The sequence below is a fragment of the Ambystoma mexicanum genome, chromosome 4p, assembly GCF_040938575.1.
Source record: "Ambystoma mexicanum isolate Mex_15411 chromosome 4p, UKY_AmexF1_1, whole genome shotgun sequence".
NCBI classification, from domain to species: domain Eukaryota; kingdom Metazoa; phylum Chordata; class Amphibia; order Caudata; family Ambystomatidae; genus Ambystoma; species Ambystoma mexicanum.
In genome coordinates, this window is record NC_090927.1 from 686,134,787 (window position 1) to 686,159,385 (window position 24,599).

The following is a 24,599-nucleotide window of genomic DNA, read 5'->3' on the forward strand; positions in this document are numbered from 1 at the left end:
TAGGCAACGCAAGCAAGAAAGTGAACCAAATCTCTGCCTTCAGCTTTTGCCAGTCTTACACAGAGGCATTGTACCGGGAGTATAGCTCGGCGGCAACGTGCTCGCCTTGGAATCAAGACGACACAGAGCAACACGGGTTCGATACCTGGGTCCACGCTTAGAAACCTCTGGGTATTAAGCACGTTATAAATAACCTATCATATCATATTGCGGCGGCAGATCTAAAGTTCTGGAAGTAACTAGATTATGATTTGCTCCTCCTAAAAGGCTAGTTTGCGCTTCATCTTGAATGAAGCCTGCCAATTTGTGCAAGACCTCATGGAGACAGCCTTTCGTAATTTTGATACTGCGGCGAGGGGTATAGCTGTAAATGCCTCCATTAGGTGCCAGGCTTTTCTGAAAGCTGCCAAGTTGTAGCCGGTTGTCCAGGAGCGGATTATGTATCTTCCATTGGATGGGTTGGATCTCCTTAATCTGTATACGAATGAGGAGTTGAATGAGAATAAAAATAGTGCTCTAACAGCGGCGTCCTTGGCAGCGCTGACCAAATCCTCTTCGAAGCCATAATCTTTGGGTCTTCAGAGATGGTCATTACCCTCCAAGAATAGTGGAGGATTTAGAGGATTTCTGGATGGTTGCAACAGGCTGGGCAGGTCCCAGAGGGTGCCTCGTAATAAAAACATGCCTGCCTCCTCATTTTAAAGCGTTTTCCCATTCCAAAGTCCAAATAACATGAGGGTGCAGGTCCACTGCACTCCAATTTGGAGGCATATTGTGGCATCATCTTGTCCAATGGAGATCAATAACGCACAACATCTTTCAGTGGTCCACAAGGGCTAACGTCCATCTCCTCCAATCCCCACTGTTCCTCCCCCTCCTTCAAAAAGGCTCAGAAGCCCTTTCGCAGGAGATTTTCAAACTGCTCCTTATTGTGGCAGAGTCCCTCCTGCAGAGGTTTTGGAGTTTTACTCCAGGTTTACCGTTGACAAAAACAAGACTGACCTGCAAAGGTACTAGACCTTTCCCCGGTCAACCTTTTCTTACCACAAGAAAAAATCAATATCACTCCTGGGTTCATTCTGTCCTCCTTTCTGCTACGCGACTGGCTGGTAGCTGTCAGTCTGCAGGTCGTCTATTTGCACATCCCCATTTGAGCCCCACAGTGCCGTTACCTGCATTTCTCCATAGGCCAAGACCATTACCAATACAAAGTGCTGCCCTTCAGTCTCAGCTCGGTCCCAAGGTTGTTTACCAAGCTAATGGCGGGTTGTGCCAGTGTTCTTGCACCTGAAAGGTGTACTCATGGATGCCTACCTGGACGACTTGCTCATCAGGCCCTGTTTTAACAGAGGCATCCCAGCGACTTCACTACTTGCTGGATTTGATGCATGCCCTGGGACTGTCAGTCAATGTGTAGAAGCCCACGCTAATTCCCACTCAGAGGCTGGAGTTCATTGGCTTCATCTGGCACTCTGGGAGAGGGAAAGTCCTCCTTACAGAGGTCTTCATATGCAATGTTTTGGAAACGGTGTTCCCATCTCCCTCCCAGACAACGGTATGGTGGTTCCTGCATTTGCTGTTCCTGTTGGCGGCATGTGCCATGTTCCTATGGCCGGGCTTAGGTTGCGCTGAAAGGAACTGCACTTGGCGGCTTCCTGGTCGAAAGTATCAGTGCTGTTGATGGCCAGTGTCCATTCCAGCGTGGATACGACCGGATCTACTATGGTGGTTGACAGTCAATATGTGGGTTGTGACTCCTTTTCAGAATCCTCTGCATCAATAAACCACCACGACAGACTCCTCCCTGTTAGTGTGGGCAGCGACACTACAGAAGTTAGTTCCACTGCAAATGGACCAGCGAAGATGCTCAGGGGCATATAAACCTCTTAGAGCTGAAGGTGGCATATCTAGCTCCCCTTCTTACTGATGAGGGCTCAAGAATCCTGACCCTGACTTACAATGTCATCACAATGTTCTATATAAATAAGCAAAGAGGCACAAAGTCCTCTGAGGGCAGCTTGGAGTAAGACAGACAACAATATCAAAGTTCAAAACATACACTTTTATTAACTTGTATGTAAGGTTGGAAAAACACCCATCTGGCCATATACTATGGTTGGATTTCTCTATCAAACCATAACTAAAGTCAAAGTCAATAAGTTCAACTTGGGAATCTGTTTATCTCCAAAGCGTATACTTGACCGCACAACTTATCTTATACATGTAGGGATGTCAACCAGAAAATGAATGTGCAATATAAAGTTCAGAACTTTGTTCAGCTTGTAGTGTTAGTTTAACTCCCTTCCCCAAGTATATTAAAAGACTGACAATTGTCTTGAGTTTCAAAATGATGTAAAGTTGAGCAATACTCAGGGTTCCCTTCCCCAAGTTTCAAAACACAGTTCAAACACAAAATCCAGAGGCTCTGTTCTCCAACAAAGAAATCACTCCAATCTCTGGAATGCTGTCCCCAAAACACAATTTGTGAGGTGCTGAGGTGAGCGTTTCCCCAATTTCTTTAAGGTTCTGTGCCACTCTGAGTCCCTCTGGATATTACTGGTCTTTGTAGCACAAAGAAGGTGTTCGTTTGAAATGCATAAATCACTCTATTTCTCCTATTGATGATCATTTCCCAAAGTTCCCTTCACTTTGAGAAAATATAAACTTTGTGTTCACTGGTCTTGGCATTCACTTTGTAGTTCAACATTTGTTGGCCTCTTTATATTTATATACAGTGATTTTATAGAAATAACATAGTTGAAAGTTAATTGCAATGTAAAGTTTCTTTAACTTTAAATGTTCATCCGATGTTTGTAAACCTATTGATAAAGATTCCCTTCTCTTGATTTCCTCACAAATAAAAGATGCAGTATTCAAAATGGTACAATTTTATAAGTTGAAAAGTCTTGCATACTGGGTTTCTTTCTATCTGGGAACTCACAGGTTGCTTTGATGTGTGCTCCAGCAGCGCAAATCTTCTGCCCTTCTTCTGTCTTCAGGGCTCCACCTTCTGCCCCTCAGGCGCTCCTAGGTCAGCTTCTCATCCCAGGAGAACGAGCACCTTGCACAATGGAAAAAGAGGCAGCTTTCCCACACGGCTTCCCTTTCAGGCTTTTGTCGGTTCTACAGAGACCCTGCTCGCGGGCTGCTCCTCCTTGAACCTAAAGCATGTTGAATACAAGCAGCACTCTCTGCTACAAATTCATTGCCACTGCTCCTGTCACCATTCCCTCTCTTACACGAGTTAGGTGGGGCTTTTTAGCCACCTGCAGCCTGTAACAGGTTGCAGGTGTGAGTTCTTAATCAGCCCTGCCTGACCATCATTATAGGGACATACCTGACCTTCACTGCTCTCAGCAGGCCTCTTCTTCGTCCCAGTAACTAAGTTGTGAAAGCAACTAGTCTTCACTACTCTTGGTTGCTTCTTCCTCATCTCAATACTTTTGATGGTCACGTGTGAAAGATTTTTGGGCAGAGGTTTTGTAATGCCCCAGGAAAACGGGAGATGAGTTGACTTGGTCATTATTAGGGAAAGGTGGTGTGAGGATACACCCCCGGAGTCACCTAATTTGAACAGTGGCGGGACATCTAGCCCACTCACCAACATAAAGTTAACAGAACACCCTGTCCCTGCAGTCATGGACGGGGAAAACATGCCGCACATAATGAAAAAACCCACTCTGCCAGGAGATTCCAAAATAAAATCTACAGAGACTACATGTCAGAAAACTACTTCTCCCACAATGGACTATGCTGAATCACGAAGAAAAGCTGCCAAATCACGTAGTTCCAAAATGCATAGTGACTTTCACCTACCTTATTACCTCAGCAGAAGAAAGGCATTCAGAACGGACAGAATATCAGGAGGGCGGGTGGAATCCAATAATAACCAGGGAGGTCAGGTGGGAGAGGCCAGAGAGAAAAGCGAGGAAAGGGTGGGGTTGATTCATGAGAGCACGGAAAGATTGAACACACCTGGACTTGGGAGGGGAGGGGAGGACAGCATTTTTAACGCATGCGTGGATTCAGAGAGGCTGTCTGTTCTTTCTTTATCCAGGGAGAAGGCGAGTGCAAGGAGAAATGGAAGGAGGAGGCAGCAGGTTTTAACTGGGCATACTGATTGCCAGAGCCACAGGCATGCAAGAAGTCCGTATGCGCGAACTCTCGCCGCAGAAAAACGCAGAGTCCCTCTGACAGGGGCTTACTTGAAAAGCACCATTTGGCCGGGATAAATGCTGGCTGTTAGACGACACGGGCATTGATTTATGGACTGTTTACTTTAACCCACGGAACCAAGGAAAGAAAAGGTTACCGGAATGGACATCTCTTTTTTTTTTTTATTTAACTTCAGATAGGAAGTCTGAAGCAACGCTTAGTGAGTGCCTTAGGAGGGAAAAGAAGCCCACAATAAAAGGCAAGGACATTTAAAAGACTTCTGTTTTTTTTTCTTTCTTTACATTAATTTGGCCTTAACCCGTGTCACAGCACCAACCCTGATTTAAGGCCTTGTTCAGGAAAGTGAAAGAAGTGCTTCCGTGAAAAAACGAAAATCGTGCTTGTGTTGAAAACTGCATTTAAAGTTTTTTTTTTTGTTCTGAATAAAAGGATTTGGTGCATCTTCAAATACGCCTCCCGCCTGCTGATTAACAGGTGGATACCATGTCTCTCCGAAGGGCATCTCACCCCCAGTCCCAACAGAGCCCCCACCCAGGTGATCGTCCCCCGCTTGTCCATCCCCAGCTTTTGGATCCAAAAGTGATGGCCTTTCCCTGGCCACCTGCGAGGAGGGTTATGGGGAATAGGAGTGGGAATACCCTCAGGCTTCTTAGAGAATTGAGCGGTTTCCCCTAGAAGTCGAGCTTTGGGAATGAGCACTAATCCAGAACATCTCCGTGCAGGCGGCTCCCCTAGTGGGGGCAGAGTGTGTTCAGGAAGATGAGCTCAGCAAGACATCTGCTGCCAATCACAAATGGGAGCACAGTGCCATGTCGTCCGAGATGTCCACCCTCTGGTGGACATGTTTGCATCAGAGGGGAAAATCAAGTGTCTTCCCTCTGACAACCCCCCCCCCCCCCAAGCGTGATCAGACGACCTAGTGCAACATGGGATTTTAACTTTTTCTTGGCTGCATTCACGCACAAGCCCTTCAAACCAATGGCTTCCAATGATCAATGTTGGTTTTCCTGGAAGACAGCATTTTCTGGTGGCGATTACTTTGGAGCATGGCATTTGCAAGCTGGAGTTTTTCTTGGCTGCGGAGCCCCCTTTGTCCTTTCATCTAGAGCAAGTGATCCTGAGGACAAGCACGTCCTTGCCGGAAGACTTCTCGGACATCAGCATGAATCAGGAGATCACATTGCTGGTATGTGGACGGGACACAGGAGTAAGGAAAGGTTCCTCACTTTAGTGATGAATGTACTACTAGTCCTATGTCCTCTTTCCTCGATATGCCCTCCCTCCATCTCCCAAAAAACCTTTAGGTCCTACCAGTCCTCTTGGTGCATCAAAGAACGCAAAAAGGAGTCGCCTGGATGGGCTGCCAAAGGAAATCAAGACTTAACCTATTTGACTTGGCATACCCTCTGAGGATTTGGAAACCTGGATTCAGTCAATTTCTCTTGGCCATAGGTCTTTACATAGGATTTATTCCAGATGGCAAAATGTCAAAATAGTAGTTTATGGTAAAATAATGTTGGTGTATGTACTGGTTTTCTTTGGGTTCTGCTAACATAAACTGAGAACTGCAGGAGGGTGAGGGAATGAGGGGACATTTGCCCAGGTCTGTTATCCTGGCACAGGACAAGTCAAGTGCCATCAGCCTCTGAAGCCCCTTAACTGTGGTATGGTGGGTTAAAAGTTAATGGTGTCAATTATTGTCCTTTTCTGTGTTTAGTATGTAGCGATGTTCAACTGGCTGTCTGTGTTGCTGAATGTCTCATTCAGTGAAAGGTGGTCTGTGCAAAATCTTGGCGTTCAGACTTGATCCTAACCTACATGTCCAACGTTCTGAGGTCCCCATTATACCTGGCGGCATGTAAAGGCACAATGGCAGCTTTCGATGTGTCCATTTCTACCGTTCTGCTGTTTCTGTAATCTAGAAAGCAGCACTGGTTGTATTTGTTAATCTTTTCCTGACCAATGGAATGCAGTAAAATTTCATATTTGTACATTTATCATAAGCATCATTTTGGATACAGCATTAGATAAACCATGTTCAATTTTGTTATATGAAATATGTTTAGGTCCCCTCCCATGCTGGGTAGTATGCCTCATGAAGCGTGAGGGTGTAGCTTCTTGGGACTAGGACTAGGAGTAAAAAGGTCCCCATAGGAGGCTAATACATATCTGAACCTTAAATTACATCTCATTTGTATTAGTTGTATTTCTTAATTCAACCATGCTTGTCAGATTTTATGGGGGTTCATTAAGGCATGAAATATTAAAAATAAATGTTTCTTTTAAGTCCCAAAGCTGAGCGTGGTGGGCCAGGCATGCTGGTACTTGCGCCAACTCGGGAGCTGGCTCTTCAGGTCGAAGCAGAATGTGCCAAATATACCTACAAAGGGACAAAGAGGTAATTGTTTTCATGAAAATGTTTTGCCTTTCGATAACTAAAGATGTATTTGTTAATGTAATTCCAGTTTAATTGATAAGATAATGAGATGTACCATTCTAGCATGTGCACATTTTAGTTTTTAAATTTGCAGCATCACACTAGGCTTATGTAACTTTTTTTAACAGAGACAGTCCAAAGTGGACTAGGAGGAGGACATCATGGTTTAACAAGGCCTTGCTTTAAAAGTAAATATGATCACATTACTTTATGCGCTTTAGCAGTAAAGCTGTAATGGTGTTAGTTCTTTGACAGTTTGACTTCTATTTGAGTATTCTAAATTTCTGCAAGCCTGATATTTTGGTTAAATAGTCCTGGTTCTTAATGAGCTGGTTAGTTTTCTTGTTCCAGCAGGTATTGCTGAATCTCAGTGTTTCAGATTGCACCACATTTTCCAATTTGAATCGGTGTGGGAAAGATAGCAGTGAACCTTTTTGTAAATTCAACAAAATAGACCACTCCTTTGTGGGGTGTCCTCTTTGCACATTTTCCTCCTAATCATGGAGATCATAGGGCACACTTTTAGAACAATATCTCAACAGAGTCCTGCTGTACTGCAAAAATCATGTGCCTTTTGGCTATGCCAGTGTTTGTTTGACATTTCTATTTGAACTGTCATTGTTTTTTTTTTAATAACACATTTTTATTGATTTTATAACATACAACCGCTGGGCTCCCTGTGGCCAGACTTTAGACAATGACAATACTAACGATAATAGAAATAAAAGTAACATTGGATGGAAAAAGAAAAACTTTCATATGGGACACATAATACATGCTTACATTTAACCTCCGATACACAGCGTAATGGGTTTTGGCACAGTAACAAGTTACTTGCTGTAATGTCCACAACTCCTGATACCTGATATCATGGTATTAGCGGTTCAGTAGATCACATTGTGTCTTCCCAGCGCTGACATGCTTTATCTGCTTTTTCAGGACAGCTCCTGGCTCTGTAAACCCTCCTTTCTGTCGCGATGCAAATTTCTACATCATTTATCTACTGCTCCACTTGCGGGGGTTCCGCAGCTCCCCATAGGCGTGCTATATTCCTTTTGCATATTGCTGTTGTAGTCATGAGACACAGTTTCTCATATTTTGACAAGTCTATCTCACTGTCTACTCCCAGTATCAGGAGTTTGGGCTCTCTGGGAATCATCTGGTGCAGTACCCTCGACAGCACATCGCAGCATTGCTGCCAGTATTGACAGATCACCGGGCATTCCCACAGTATATGAAAGAAGGTTCCTCCCTCCTCCCGGCATTGCAGACAGTTGGGCTCAGCTATTTTGCCCCACTGGTACAGAGCTGCTCTCGGATAATCCTGTGTACTATCTTCAGTTGTACTAGGCGTAGTCTGGTTGATATGGTGACTTCCCTGGAGTACATTAGGATCTGGACCCAGTCTTCAGGCATAATTTCTCCTACGTCAGTCTCCCATCTCAACTTTAGTCGCTCCAGTTCTGGCGTGGCAAAGGAGGTGATGACACTATACATGACAGTAGTGACTTTGGCCGGGATATGGTCTACCACTATGTTCCTTTCCAGTGGGGTAGAGTCTGCCTTGTCGGAGAGGGCGGGGAGGTACTGCTGTAGAGCATGCCGAAGCTGTGTGTAGTGGTATCTCTCTGTTTCCGGAAGGCCGAAAGTCGAGACTAGTTCATCAAAAGGTGTTACGACTCCCTCCTCCAGAATGTCCTGTACTTTTTCTATACCGTGTCTCTTCCACGCTGGCCATTTCGGTATTTAATTACTTCAGAGAGGTTCGTATTATTCCACAATGGCTGTAGTGGAGTGATTTTGTCTCCCCAGCCTATAAAGGTATGTGAGTCTGCCCAGATGCGTGGTATATGTGAGGTCATGTCACTAGGGGCTGCTCTACGTGTTCCTGCGTACAGTTCCATGGGGCGGGACGTTCTCACATGTGGTAGTGTTGGGTTGGCGTGTAAAGCATCGTTTATTATCGCCATCTGGCTGGCCCAATAGTACATCTGCAATCTTGGTAGACCGATGCCTCCTTCCCAAATCGACCTTTGTAATGTTTGAAGGGCTATTCTCGAGTGTCCGCCTCCCCACAGTAGTTGCCTGAGCACACGATCTATCTCCTGGAACGTCCTGGTCGGTATGTGCAGTGGCGCACTCTGTAGTACCTACAAGTACCGTGGAAGTGTTAGCATCTTGAACAGTGCAGCGCGCCCTAACAGGGTCAAGGGTAGGGACTTCCAATGTTGCACATCCCTTGTGAACCTGTCCGTAATAGGTTGTAGGTTGTTAAATGTGTAGTTGTCCAGATTTCTTGTGATCTGGACACCCAGATATCGGAACTGATCATGCGCGACTCTGTATGGGCAGGGCTCAGGGGTCTCGTTTCCAAGATGATTCAAAGCGAACAATGTAGATTTAGATCGGTTCACCCTCAGGCCACTGAATGTTCCGTATTCCTGCAGTAGCTTCGTTACTACTGGGCATGCTGTTTTAGGATGTTGGAAGTATATCAATAGGTCATCCGCATATAGTGAGACTCTGTCTTCCCATTCTGTTCCTCCATGGATGCCATCCCAAGTTCGCGTATCTCGTAGCCATTGGGCGAGTGGTTCCATGGCCAGTGCGAAAAGGAGGGCCGATAGTGGACAGCCTTGTCGCGTCCCCTTCCCTAGTGTAAAGGATCGCGATGTCCAACCATTCACCCTCACCTCTGCCATCGGTGCCTCATATAGCAGTTGGACCCAGGTGATGAAGCGTTCGCCAATCCCCATTTTACGCATGATCGCCCACAGCGCCTCCCAGTGGACCGAGTCGAAGGCCTTCTCAAAGTCCACTGCGAGTACACCCACAGGGGCATCCATTGTCCGGGCACGTTCAATGGCCAGGTGTAGTCTGCGTAAGTTCATTCCCGTGGATCTACCAGGCATAAAGCCACATTGATCTGGGTGTATTAGGGATGTTATGACCTGCTGTAGTCGTGTGGCCAGCAGCTTCGCTAGTACCTTTGTCTCGCTGTTAATCAGAGATATTGGCCGATAGGAGCTGCAGTCGTCCGGAGGTTTGTCTGCTTTGGATAAAACAATTATTGTCACTTTCCTTAAATCTGCTGGTAAGCTGCCTTCGTCTCGGGCACGTAGATACAATTTAAATAGATGTGGGGCCACTTCAGTTGCGCCTATCTTCTTCCAAGTTTCAATGGGGAAGCCGTTCGGACCAGGTGACTTTCCAGATTGTAGGTGCATCATAGCTGCCACTATCTCGTCCTCTGTAATTTCCACTTCCAGCATGGCTGTTTGTTCTGCAGTGAGAGAAGGGAGGACGATCCCATCCAGCACAGAAGTTTCGGTGGGGAGCTGGGGTGCGCTGTATAATTTCTCATAATATTTAGCAAATTCCTCCGCGATGTCTGCATCTGTTGACTTTATTTCAGCGTTTTGTGTTTTGATCGCTCTCACTTGATTGTGGCCCTCATCCCTTCGCTCAAGCCACGCTAGCATCTTCCCAGCTTTATCTCCTGTTTCGTAAATTCTGGCTCTCATCGCTCCGTGTGCCTCTTTAGCATTGTCCAGAGCGATATTCTGCAGTTTTTTCTGAGCTAGGATCAGGGCTCTATTTGTGTCAGGGTTGTCCTGGATTAGATGCGTTTCCTCCGCTGATTTGACAGTTGCTTCTGCTTCCCTTATCGATTCATTGCAAGTGTGCTTTCTTTTGTGCCGAGGTCCAGGAGATAATGTCTCCACAAATCACAGTTTTGTAAGCTTCCCACAGAGTGATGAGGGAGTGCACAGTGCTTTCATTCACTTCAAAGTATGTCGTGCTAGCGTTCTGTAGTCGTTCAACCAGTTCCGGGGATCCCAGATAGTAATTGTTCAATCTCCATACTGGAGGTGGGAGTGGTTTGTATGTTGCAATGGACATGAGCAGGGGGGAGTGATCCGAGATGCCTCTTGGGAGGTATTCTGCCTGTGTCGCTGTATGAATTATTGATGCCGGTATAAAAAAGTAGTCCAGGCATGACAAGGACGCATGTACCCCAGAGTGGTAGGAGAATTCCCTGCCTTCCGGGTGGAGATCCCGCCACACGTCTCTGATTCCAAAGGCTTCTACAAAGCTGGCTAGGTTAGTCCGGCGTTTCGGATCTCTACTGCGCAGGTGTGTGCGATCTTGAGCATTATCCATTACGTCGTTGAAATCTCCTCCCATGATCAGGATGTCTGCCATGTCCATCGTCAGCAGTGGTGTTATGTCTGCTATCAGCTTGGCTTGTAGTGTGGGTGGGGCATAGATCGCCAGTAGGGAGATTGTTTTGTTCCATAGCGTGCCCGTGACATACGTGTACCTGCCACCAGTGTCTTGATTCATGCTCGTGAGTATGAGGGGGAAGTCTTTTGTGTGTCAGGATTATTACCCCTCGGGCTCCCATCGTGAATCCTGCCTGTATTGCCGTACGGTAATTGGATCGTTTGAATAGAGCATTGGTTGTGCCAGCTAGGTGGGTTTCAGTTAAGAAAGCTATGTCTGGGCTGTGTCTGTTGAGAAGTTTCCGCACTAATCGTCTTCTCAGACTGCTTCCCAGACCATTTACGTTCCAGGTGAGGAGTTTTAAAGTCCGAGTTTTAGTGGTTTGTGAGTTCATTTAAGCGTTCGTGGATAAGTGGCGACGGTGTTCCGCTGATACTGATCATTGTGTGCATGCTTGCCGTGGCATAGAGCAACAGCCCATTTCGTTCTACATTCTCTGTTCTGAGTATTTTGATGTTCCATCGAGTTTGTCCATCCTTTAAACATAAAAACCCAACTCCCCCTCCCTATACTTCACCCCCAACTGAAGCATCTGTCGCCCAATAGTAACTCAAACTCAAACTAGCTTCTAAATAAGTTTTAAGAGAGGGTCCTTTTCAGGGGGGGTAGCCCCTCTTGCTTGCGCCGAATGTTAGTGTTTTGCATAGTGGGGTGGTTCACATGCTACAGCTGGTGGTGTAGCAACAGTGCATTCATATAGTTTAGTGGGGCATTCTGTTTCTTCACTGCAGGTTGTTACTTTGTTCAGTGCACTACCGGTTCCGCAGCAGGTTCTGGAGCCTCTTGTTCGTTTCGTTCCGGATTTCTCCTTGGGGAGGCCCGTTGTGGTCCAGGCCTGGGTATTCCTCTTGTTGTTCTTGGTCTTGTGGACCAATCTCCTTCGATATGAGCCTCGGCCCATCTCCAGGCCTCCTGCGGGTCTGTGAAATGAACTGTCGATCCCTTGTGATAGATCTTGAGTTGGGCTGGGAAAAGCAGGCCGTATTTCACTTTCATCTGCGCCAATTGCCTCTTCAGTGGCTCAAAGGATTGTCTTGCGCGTTGCACCTCCCGGGTAGAGTCTGGGAAAAAGGCTATTCGTGATCCAGTGTGTGTGACTGACCCATGTGAGCGCGACATTTGTAGGAGAGCGTCTCTGTCGCGATAGTTTAGAAATCTAGCTATTATTGTCTGAGGCGGGGTACCTGGGGCCGGTTTGCCCGATGGCATTCTGTGGGCCCTCTCTAAAGAGAAAAATTTCGAGAAAGAGTGGGGGTCAAAAATGTCAGTCAACCACTGCTCAAGGAACAACTCCAGACACGGTCCCTCCTCCCCTTCCGGCAGGCCCAAAATGCGGACGTTGTTACGGTGAGATATTCCTTCTCCTTCATCCAATCTGGTTTCCAGGGTTTTCAAGCGGGACATGGCTTGGGACAGCTGTCTGTTTATCCCACTGATGTCTTCCGCTTCTGAAATACGGTGCTCGGCTTCAACGGTTCTGGATGTTAGTTTCTGTAAGTCATGCCGCAGGAAGGAGACATCCGCTGCGATGCTGTCCATCTTGATTTCCATGGCAGAGCGGGAGCTAGCGATGGCAGCCATGATGTCTCGAAAAGAGAGGGGTGCTTCATCTAGCAGGGTGGTCGGTTGTGCAACCACTCCCGTCTGAGACGGTGTGGCAGCGACCGCAAATTGGTCCATGCTGCTTTGGGTTGATGTTTTCTTTTGTCTGTCTTTTCCCATCTCAGCGTGCGTTTGGCGTTGCGGTGGAGGGATCAATACCGCATGTACAGTCCCAGCGTAGTCGCCGGCCTCCAGCTGGGATCGGTATCCGCACTGGCGCCTCTACCCCGTGGTCTCTCCTTCGTTATGCAGTGTGTTTATGGCTTGTCTCTCACCGGGAGTAGCCGGTAGGTGGGGTTTGTGTTACAGAAACACCACTCATCTGGGATTATAAGTGACCTCCGTAATGGGTCCGACATCCACACCCACGCGAGACGACGCGGCGTATCACCAGTCTTCAGCCGGGCCCAGCCCTTACTACTGTGCTGTAGGGCCCCTCCGTTTCCCACACCTCCTCCTAAGTAGGGAGAGAACACCCCCTTTCTCTGGGTATTGATCTTTCAGGAAGTTCGAGAGGGTCTAAGGAGGAGGGGAGGTCCCACTTACTTGCTGTGCCTCTGGGTTGTTTCCAGTGTAATCGCCGATCTCCCTCCACAAACCGTTCTCCACGTGGTAGCGCAGGGAGGAGGGTAGGGCTAGCCACGGGATCGTCACCAGGCCTTGGCTGCCAACCCGTATACAGAACGTGGGCAAGCGGCTCACAGCGTGTGCTTCTCTGCGTCTTCCATTCCCACGGCGTGTTATAAGTGCTCAGTCAGTCAATGGTGCCAATTGTTTTGAATATAGCGTGTGGGTCTCGCAAGTGTCAGCGGGTGGGTTTGTTGCCGGGATCAGCCTCCACGCGTGCAGGGAAGGGAGAGAGCACCAACCGGCACAGTCGGAGTCCGCCAGGAGGATCCTTCTCTCCTCCGGTCTCCACCTCCGCCCCTCCAGCCACCAGGGCTGCAGTCCCCAACGATCGTGGCCGACGCCGCTCTCCACAGCTACCACCGCTGGCACCCGCGGTTCGAAAGGCAGCACCGGTTCCCAGCCGGCGAGGATGACTTCACCCCCGCTCCTCGAGCACACAGCTCCTCCGGTCCCACAGGCCACCACTGGAGGTCCCCGCTTTCCGAATCCAGGGAGGCTCTGGTCGTAGCCACAGCGTGCTTCTCCCCCAGCGGACAGGCACGGGGAGTTGGCTCCGCACGCCGCCTATCAGCCGCTGTTCAGAGGTAGCAGTTGCCGCTCGTTCCGTTTCACTGCGACACGGCACAGGCAATTTCCCCCACTGCAGGCGCCAAGGGGTTCTGTCCGTTAGCAGAGACGCGTCGTTGCGGCCATCTTGGAGGCGCTTTTCGCGCTTCCCGCGCTGAAACTATTACTCGCCTTAAAACCACAAGGCATAGGTTTTGCGGGCCGAAATTTCACCCAGAGCTGCTTCTCATATTTACCCAAATATACTGCAAAATTCAGGTCGCTACGACCCACCAGACAGGATAATGTTGTCAGGATGTTGTCGGCGGCAAGCAAGGGGAGCTCACGGGACTCACGTCTTCCGAGCTTCCATGCTGGCCACGCCCCCCCTGAACTGTCATTGTTAAATAAAGAAAAATAGTCTCCAACAGCAGGCTATTTGTATACATTGCCTGTCCCAAATACTTGCAAGAATATCAAACTGCCAATAGTATGTCAGATCTGGTGATATAAACAGAACATTGAAAATCCTCAGGCCTGTTAGCTTGATATATGCACTTGATATAATGCAATCAGCAGGCCTTGCCAATGTGAACAGTTTCATTAATCTGTGTATTAATGCAACAGAACCTATACATCTTTGGGGCAAGTTTCAAAAGCTGCCTCTCTCCAAACAAATTGTATCTGGCACTCCTCTTGCAAGTTATCCAAGAATCCAGTTGCCTCATCCTTATTAAGCCGCTTGCATCATTTGATAAAGTAGATAGCTTGAAGCATTGCTGAGAACAGCATTCATTTTCCTCCATTTTAATGCACCATTCACTGGAAAGCATGTCAATCTTTTTTTCTCACCGCCCATACACACCTAAATATGCAAATGTATTACTGGAGTCTAGGTTACCTTTGGTTTATAGTTCCATCCTATACTGCTGTTGGGTTTGAAGGTCGGCAAGCCGGGCATGGCTCAACATCTGTTCCCATTTCACCATCCTTGCATTTTGCACACAATCATGGACTAAATGACGTTCCTGAGGTCTGCAAGCCATGAACTACTGGCTGGACTCCAGCATTCACTCTTCATCTTTAGGTGCCCGGGGCTGTGAGTTGAAGGACCTACATGCTTACCAGACAAGGGAGCATTGGGGTGGAAGAAAACTGATACTGTTCTGCTCCCTTTAGAACTTGATGTAATTGAAAGGATGCTCAATTTATGATAATTGAATAATTTAATGGAGTGTAGTTATTTCTTTGTGCATTCCCATGTTTCCAGAGGAATGTACTGTCTGAGTATTTTATAGTTTCCCTGATAAAGTTGTATGAAAAATATTTTGGACCGAAACATGTTTGTTCGTACATTTTTGTGAACGTTAAACAGTAGACGTCAATTGGGGCACAGTGACCGTTTTGTAACGAAACAATATCGAGTCCAATGTACTAATTTATTTTTTCAAAAGGATATTCATGCCACAATTAGGTGTTTTGTGCAGTCAAATATTTTGAATGCACAATGTGTAATTTTAATGATGAAATTTATTAAGCTTTGTTTAATTGTGAAGCGACACCCGTGAAATGTCCCAAATGAGAGAGCATTATTGTCATAGAAATAAAATGCAAATAATGTGGATGGGTGTGATCATTAGAACAGTAAGGTTGAGGAAATTGAGTGCTTTGGGGCCTGTTTATTGTTCTCAAGTGGAAAACCTAATTCCCTAGTACTGTTCTCATCCAAAAATGTTGAATTACCACTCCTTTTTTGTTTAATGAATATACACATGTAGCCTTACCATAAATCAACATGCTTGTGATACCCTGCTGTCCCTCAAGATCACTTTGTTTCAAGACATCATACATATTGCAGACTGCTTTAGAACAATGCAAAGGTTAAGATCCCAAAACGAATTTAAGCTGTCTATCTCAGAATCTGGAATTTCCCCCCACAATTGTCCTCAAATCTAGGTTTTATTCTGGAGAACAAACTGCAATATGACCTTCATGTGGGGGGAAAAAGGTACTCTATTTCAACTGTGCTCAGTAACATATATCATCTTAAACGAGTCAGGCCATAGTCGGTGGTGCTAGAACTAGTCATCTCAAGATTAGATTACAGATTTGCCCTCCTTTCATGTCTCCTACAAAATTGCTTGGCTTGAATAACAGCATGTCAGTTCTTGCCTGATTTCAGGCATATGGCATTTTGACTACTTCACTCTGGTAGATGATATCACCAGCTCTTGGTTGAACATCTTGAAAATCATTCCCATTACCCTTTGTGTAAATAATTCATCCGTCAATGTTCCTACACCGATTTATAACTAACACAAAAAGCATTTGCTATATAATGCCTCTGTAGGTTACCAGTCAAATGGTCAAACATTTGGTCGACAGACAATTTGGTCGACACCATTTGGTCGAATGCCAAATGGTCGAATTTTTTTTTTTTTTTTTACCCATTTTTTGGTTTTTTTTGGGGGGGTCCTCCCCCAACCCCCTTTTTTTCTTTTTTATTTTTTTCCCCACACGGAAACCCACAAAACACATATATAAAAAAAAAAAAAAATTCGACCATTTGGCATTCGACCAAATGGTGTCGACCAAATTGCAGTCGACCAGTTTGTTGTCGACCAGTTGACTGGACACCGCCTCTGTATACTCTAAGTGGAAAAACAGTACATGTTCTATTATTTAGCATTTGTATTATCTAGTGTAGATAACATGACAATTAAAAATAGTGTAGTCTGGTAATCGGCAGTCCCTAACATTAGCTATGAAGTAGTTGAATATACTTCTAGCTCTCTTCTCTTCTTCCATTCACTTTTAGTGAGTGAGTGGTGGAATTTATAACGGCCACGCAAAAAACCTAATCGAATCCCGGCGCAATTGAAATACATCATGTAGAATATAGTCCTCAGTCACATGTTGGCAGTAGCCAAGAGTTGTTGAAAAGGTACGTTTTTAGCCCTTTTCAAAATGTTAGTCCACTTTCCTTAGTTTCAATGGGAGGCTATTCCACGATGTAGGGCCAAAGACTGAGAAACTACAATCTCCCCTAAAAACACACCTTGACTTAGGGATGGTGAGCAAGTATTTATCTCCTGATGCTAAGGACCTAGTAGGTTATTGTATTGCCTCATCCCTCATCCGTCAAATATCCTGGTGCAAACCATTCATACACTTGAATACAAGACATCCAATCTTAAACTTTTTACAGTTCTCCACCGTTAACCATGGAGAGAGCGGCAGAGACCAGAAATCTGGTTACATTTTGATACCCCAAACACTAATCTAACTGCTGTATTTTGTGCTTTTTGTAGTCAGTGGACTTGTTTGGCAGGAGCTCCAACGAGTAAGCCATTACAGTAGTCCAGCTTTGAGTTCATCAAGGCTCCTACCACCATAGCACAGTCATTCTAAGGCACGTATGGAAGAGCCTGTCATAGCAGCTGAAGATTGTAAATTGCTGCTTGGACTTTTGCTAAAACCTGCCCTTCACAGCCCATATCACTCTGCCAAATGCACCCCAGGTTTTTCACTTCAAAATCGAGTGAGGGGGTGGGGGTGGGGCTGCTGTTTGCCTCCAATAGATGTTTTGGTCCAAAAAGAATCCCCTCTGTCTTACTTTGGTTGAGTTGTAACCAGTAGAGACCATCCATGCACCCAATTCTTCTAAACACCTACCAGCCCCGATGAGTCTTTTACGTCATCAAGCCCGATGTACAGCTGCGTGTCATCAGCGTAGGATTGAAAACGGATGTTATGTTTTCTAAGGATGGACATCCATGGGCGCAGGTACAGATTAAAAAGTGGTGAAAGTGCAGAGCCTTGTGGGACTCAGCAGAGTTGTGGGAAAGTTTCATACAGGACACCCCCTACCCCCAACTGTACTAGTTGTCTCCGCCCACTCAGAGGCGGCAAACCATTCAAGGGCACTCTCTTGACATTTCCCGTAGTTTTTAGATGTTCAATAGGACACTGAGCTCCAGTGTCAAACGCTGCGGATAGCTCAAGCATTACGAGCAGGGATAGTTTAGTCCTCTCCTGCTCGCAACAGCTAGTTCCACACCGCAAACACCACCGTTTCGGTACTCCATTTAGGCCGAAAGCCTGATTTTAATGGGTCTAGGAAACCCTCTCTTTCAATATAGTCTTGAAACTGAGTTGTGGCCACTTTTTCTAAGATTATTCCAGGCTATGTAAGACCTGCAATAGGACGATAGTTCTGAAGGTCATCTGGGTCCAGGTTTGACTTCAACAGAGGAAAGTTAACCGAAAGGTTAAATTCTGCTGACTCTATCCCCTGATTAAATGACACATTTATACAATTTGTCACAAATGGGGTTAAGTCTGAGGTCATATGCTTTGCTGCACATGCATGCAGGGTAAAGCGTATGTTGTTGGTGGTGGTAGTAGTAGCAGTAAGAGTTTATTTGGCGTTAGCCATTAACAATCACTAAACATCAATACATTACATTTAAATCGTAATTTAAAACCATAATCCTTATTTGAAAAATGGTCTACCATAAATTTTGAGTCCTTCCTTTACAAAAATACAAACATCCGATATAAAATAAAAATCATTCCAATTCATAAATGGAGACATCGCTTTCAAAATATCCCTAATACCAAACTTACCATCATTTTTAAAATATTGTCTTCCAAGGGTAACCAGGAGGGGGCGTATTAATAAAAATTAGAGTATATTCTCATATCCCGTACCACTAGAAAAAAATTTACGACCGCCCAGCCAAGACATTCTGTCTGTCAATAGTAGAATGTTTAATCGGACCATTAAGATTTCTATGCTCTGGGGATTTCAGGGAGTTTACAGCACCTCTCTCATAGATACTCTGACTCAAGGCAACATAAAATGACATTGATGAGAGAGAGGATAAACGGTTCGTCATGCTAGCAGGTTCGATGGAACAAAATAAACAATAATGGGGGCAAGGGGCATGCTTGTCTGACCCCTTTGTTAGTGAACTCCATAGAGTAGGTTGCCAAACCTGGACATTTTACGACCGCACATGTATCTGTGTATAAAAGTTGGATACATTTAAATAGACCCGCAGGAACCCCAAGTCTAATTGTTTCCACAGGATTGCCATATCTAGAGAATCGAAAGCTTTTGATAAATCCAGGAAAGCAACAAAAAGACATCCAGACCTAATGTTATATTTTTCAAATATCGTATTCAACAGGAAACTGTGATCCAATGTAGTATATCATTTTCTCATCCCTGCCTGGCTTTCGGGTAGAATTTTATTGATATCTGCCAATTTTTCTAATGTCAGTATACATTCTGAAAACATTTTGCTTGTACTATCAAGCAGAGAAATAGGCCGATAACAATGGGGATCGCTACTTCCAAGACACAGGATGTAGCTGAGAGTGCGCTATTGCATTAAAAACTCTAGTCAATGTGGGGACCCACCACTTGATAACCTCAACCTTTATACCATACGATCCCAGAGCTTTTCCCCCATTAGCAACCACCAGTGAAGCAATAATCTCTTCTTCTGCAAATTGTTCACAATCGGCGACAGGCACTCCCAGCCCTGTCCTAGCTATCCCAGCATCTGATGGACTAAATAAAATACCGAGAAATGCGAGCACCATACTTAAGGCTTAATTATATTAGCTTCATTGTTAGTGCTCAATGTTATCCCTTTAGCCACAAACCTCCAGAAACCCGGTATGTTATTTTCTCGCACCATTTGGTCCTGGAGATACAATTGTTTTTCTTTATGGCCTGCTTTTTTCTTTTTACATAAGCTTTTATAACCCAATTTTAGAACCTGGTGTTCTCCCGCATGGAGAACCCCAATCCTAGATTGTTCACACAATCTCTATTTTGCCTTCCTGCACTCTGAATCGAACCATGTGCATCCACTCTCCTTTTGCTGCAGATATTCACAGTTTTGATTTGCCTTTGATCACAAGGCTTTGCTATTTCCTGCATTAGGAGTTGAACATTGTCAATAACTTTAAGATCTCCCGCATTAGGGTTGAGAATAGCTGATTTTGAAAAGCCAATATCTAGGCTATTTCAGACTGTTATTAGTGGATTTTAAGGCCGTTAGAAGGTTAAAAATATTATCTTCAGACACTGGCTTAGGGGGGGCCATTTGCTCATGTTTTATATGGAACTTAATGTTTTCCTGAACGGTTATCTTATCCATAAAAAAGGCATTAAAAGCATTTGCATGATAAGTCGACTATTGCTTCGCAGGGAGTATCTTGTTTGGACTTTCAAAATTGGCTATCACTCAGAAAAGTTCTTGGGATTGATTAGCTGCTGCTGTAATCTTACCTGCTACGAAGTTGGATTTTGGCCCAAAAATAGCTTTTTAAAAAAAAAAATTGTTTATACCTTATCAGGGCTGTCTTGCCACGTCGGCATGTTAAGCGAGTTTTGAGGAGTACCATCTTCTCTCAAGTTTTTTTATGTTGTCTTTAAATCTAATAGCTGGCTGGTGTATCATGGTTTGGAGACTTTTGGGAGTATTTGTTCTTAATGGGGCGTACAGAGTATAGACATTATTGAAGCCCCCTCCCCTAAAGAAGGGTTCACATTCTAAGAGGATCGCAGGCACCCAGCATGTCTCTTTAAGTCACTACCAGGTATTTTTCCCAGGATAAGTGATCTGTATGTTTCGTTAACGTTCAGGGAAAAAAGCCTGAGTTAATGGTCGTCCACGAAATTGGTACTGTCTCATTGACTTAGAAATGTAAAGCCTAAATCCAATAAACAATCTGTATAACCACCTAAAATATGGTACTGTAAAACTAAAGGTGTGTAGAGGTGGAGCCAAGTAGCCCTACCCAAAGCCCCTCCCCCATGCTGACTATATGTTGGGAGCCAAAGTGTGAGACACGTGCAGTACCAGTAAGAATACCTATACCGAAGAGAATCTTGGAAGTAAAGTTCCCATTGAGAAAGCCATACATGCATACAGGACAATATGACAGCCATTTGAATGAAATCCCGGTGGACGTGGGAAAACCGAGCAAAAGAGCAGATTGGTGACATCACAGAGAAGCCGAGCTGGCGCACCCAGAAGAGATGCAGAGATGAGGGAACATAAATCTACCATAGAAGCAAAGGAGCAGGTGTTAAAGATAGCAACATTTCGGGCTTGAGGTGAAGAATGCTCATGAAACAGAAAATGATGAAGATACTAAGCCATTTTACAATTGTACAGAAGCAGCAACACAAGTAGACAAGTATTCTTTAAGGCTAGCTAAATAGTGAATAGATTGTGGCGATGCACCAACGTATACGTATAGGAATATTCAGACTATAGATATTCCACAATGCACCGTTGGCAGAACTGGACACCGTGAGCAGAAAGGGTTTTGTGTGTCGCAGTTAGAAATCGAAAGCTTAACCGTGGAGGTGAATCAAAGAAGGGCTTGGCTGGCTCCAGACCAGGAAGTCCAGGCCGCCTTGAGCCTGAATGTGTGTACAGTAGTTTCAGAACGTGTGAAAGAACAAAACTTCTGTCTTTGGTGAGGAGCGAGACCATTGAAGACGTCAGAGGTTCATCATTTAATAGTCTTCTAAATACAGAAAAGCTTAATCGTGGTCTACAGTCACGTGGTTGAATGGAAATAGATACTAGGATGAGTTGTATCAAAACCAAGAAGACAGAATATGCCATACTGCCTCATATTCTCGAGCACAGAGAACATTTCCAAGGCCGAGTTCAAAGCCTTAATTGACTGACCGACTGCAAGGGTGATGATGGAAGACAGGCTAATTGGTGGCAAGCTATGTGTATGACCAGCCCACCAGCACTTGGATGTCAGCCTGCGTGCTGCTTACACATGTGAAATATTACAGGGGGGGTACAAGGGTGCCAACCAATTATAGAGGGACACGTAACAGAGAGCCCTATAGTTGGTGTAATCAATGGGACGTTGTGTATTTGAGGACGTTCAGAATGACCCGCACTAGAGGAGGGCTGAGTTGCCCCACCTGATAGATACCCAATCACCTTCCCTGATCAGTATGGAACGTATACCTAGGTGTTCCCTGTAAAGCCTATCACCTTCCCAAGTAGGTTTTTGTAGTTTGCCAAGTAGATTGACATGAGCAATGGCGAGTTTTTAGTACATATTCTGCTTTTTTTCTAACATGCACTGAGTGAGATGATTGAGCGAGTTTGTTGATGATCGCTGTAACTCCCTGTTTTAGTTAATTGAGATTAAAACAGTTGTATTTTGCCAACTTCCTGATTCAGTTTGATTATTGATGTTTGAATATATTCTGCATCACCATCCATCTCAAGTTTTGCTACCTCGTCTTAAAGGGCTGGGTCGGGGACCCCAGTTCAAAGGTATACTCACTGGGCGTGTCTTGTCGCCATTGAAGTAGTATGCAAGCTTTGTGGCTCTACTGATCTCACCCCGCATAAAACTATTAGCACCTATGTAGATATGAATTCCTGATATTTTTGCCTAGACATCTTCCCCAAAGATCCATGAACAAAAGGATCAGCACTGGTGCCTGGAAAGAAGTAATGGGCTTGACGAGGCTCTGACCCCTGTCTGCCATGTTACTCACCAAAGAAGAAATGGCTGATGCCAAAGAGGTTTCTGAGGTGATATTACCCTCTGTGCAAACAGCCTTTGGAGTAGACTAGGGGTGTGGTGCTGTAACCAGGGGGAAACTGGTTTCTCCAGAATGGGGTCTGGCATGGATTCACATGCTCATTCCCCATTGTCAGGCCAGGAATCCTCGGTTAAAAAAAAAATCAGTATCAGTTTCGTTTCTGATCTGTGTTTCTTAGTAGTAACCAATCGCTGATCTCCGGGTCATACTGCCCCCAGCCAATGACTGCCCTCTACCTAAGCCCTTCCCCTGGCAGCCATCCTCAGATTTTTACCGCACGTTCAAGTGTTGGGAGTCCTCGTGCTTTAGCTCTCGAACTTTTACTGTGTTTTCACGCTTTTTCAGGAGATTTTTCTCTTTTCGGTTAATCGAGCTTCAAGCTCCACCGTTGCTACTTCCGATAACGGGGACCCGTTTCGGAATTCTTCTACGCCCCTCAAGGGTGAAGTTTTCGTCGAGTTATGCTTCTTGGAGGATTCCAGAAGATCTGTGGCCTACCTCAACGGACATGGCCCAGGACAAGGGAAGCTCGACACCCGGATCCAAGCTGTTCAGGAGCTGCCCAGGATGCAGATTGCAAAATGTTTTCAAGGAGGACGAGCATTCGAGATGTCTCTACTGCCTTCATGAGGACAAGACACACGTGGAGAAGGACTGTGCGTTCTGCAAGAACCTGTCGGAACGGACCAAGCAAGATCATCGTTCCCGCCTCGCCGCCTGGCTGGAGAAGGGCACAGCAGGTGAGAAGGCAAAGAAAACGGCTGACAGTGTGAGCCGGTCCATGGCTGTGAGCACCGTTATACACAGATTTGCGTGGTTGCGGAAGTCTGTTTGCTCCGGGTGTGCAAGCTCGGCTTCTGAACATGCCCTTTGATGGCGCACATTTATTTGGCAGCAAGGCTGACGAGCGCCTTGAGAGGTTGCAGACCTCCAAAGCTGCGGCAAAGTCTTTAAGTGCCGCAGTGCGACAACCTCTGCCTTTTCGTCCTAGGGAACAGCAGTGGAGGGGAGGTTCCTTTTGTTTCTACTCCACCTTTGGTAGAACGAGGGGGACCGCCAGTCAAAGGGGCCAGCAAAAAAGTACCCGTGGTGGTCGGGGAAATCGTGGTGCCAAAGCTGCTCAGGCAGCTGCCTCTTAACCTTCAGGCTCTGCCGCAGCTGCTTCCAAACAGTCGTGCAGGCAATGTCCCATGGTTCGCCGTTTGGGGGCAGACTGTCTCAGCACCTCGAAGCATGGCGTGCCATTACTTCAGATGCGTGGGTTCTGGATACCATAGCCCACGGCTACTGCCTTCCCTTCCTTCAGCGGCCTCACAACAATCCACTGAGGAAACACTCTTTGAAGAGTCTGGATCCGCTCCTTGCGCAGGAAGTCTTGTCCCTGCTGGAGAAAGGCACCATAGAACTGGTGCCTGTAGCGGAGAGGAACAAGGGATGGTATTTCCCTTATTTTTTTTATCCCAAAGAAAGACGGGGGATTGAGACCCATCAGGGACTTGCGTTGGTCGAACAAACTTCTCAGGAAGGACAAGTTCAAGATGGTCACTCTCTCTCAAGTCCTCCAGGCCCTTCAACTTCAGGATTGGTTGGTGTCTTTGGACCTCAAGGATGCATACTTCCATGTGTCGATCCATCCCGCGCATAGGAAGTACCTGAGGTTTGCGACTGGCGACTCTCGCATTCAGTTTCGGGTACTGCCGTTCGGATTGACCTCCACCCCGATGGTCTTCACCAAGCTCATGGTGGTGGTGGCAGCGTACCTCAGGCAAGGGGGGGGATTCACATCTACCCCTACCTGGAAGACTGGCTGATCCGGACGCGCTCGCCCGAGCTAGCTTTGGATCATCTCAGTGTCACCTGCCGCACCTTCCACAGGCTGTGCTTCTCCCTAAATTTAAAGAAGTCGCACCTGACACCTTCCCAACAGCTCCAGTACATCGGGGCTGTGTTGGACACGTCCTTGGGGGAAGTGTTCGCCTCCCAAGGTAAGGGCTCACTACATTGTTCAGATGGTGGACTTTCAACATGCACAGTCTCCCGGGTTTCGAGTTCTTAAGGTTGCTCTGCCTTATGGCTTCCTGCATTTTCCTGGTGCCAGAGGCCAGGCTGCGGATGAGATCCTTGCAATGGGCCCTCAAGATGCAGTGGTCGCAGTTCTCCAGCAAGATGACGGATCCTGTGCCGATCTCACGCTCGGTCTCCCTGGACCTTCTTTGGTGGGTGAACAAAGGGAACCTGATGAAGGGGAAACCGTTTTTGCAACCGTGGCCGGAGGTGACTGTAGTGTCGGATGCTTCCCTCACAGGATGG

General features: G+C 46.0%; 1 protein-coding gene across 1 annotated transcript in view; it reads left to right on the forward strand.

The window, feature by feature from the left end:
* Positions 1 to 24,599, forward strand: part of LOC138453414 (probable ATP-dependent RNA helicase DDX53) — a 2,019,656-nt gene that overhangs the window by 792,665 nt on the left and 1,202,392 nt on the right. The window contains exon 8 of the mRNA XM_069606246.1: positions 6,464 to 6,574. Coding sequence (XP_069462347.1) covers positions 6,464 to 6,574 — 111 coding nt within the window. The remainder of the gene's footprint in view (positions 1 to 6,463; positions 6,575 to 24,599) is intronic.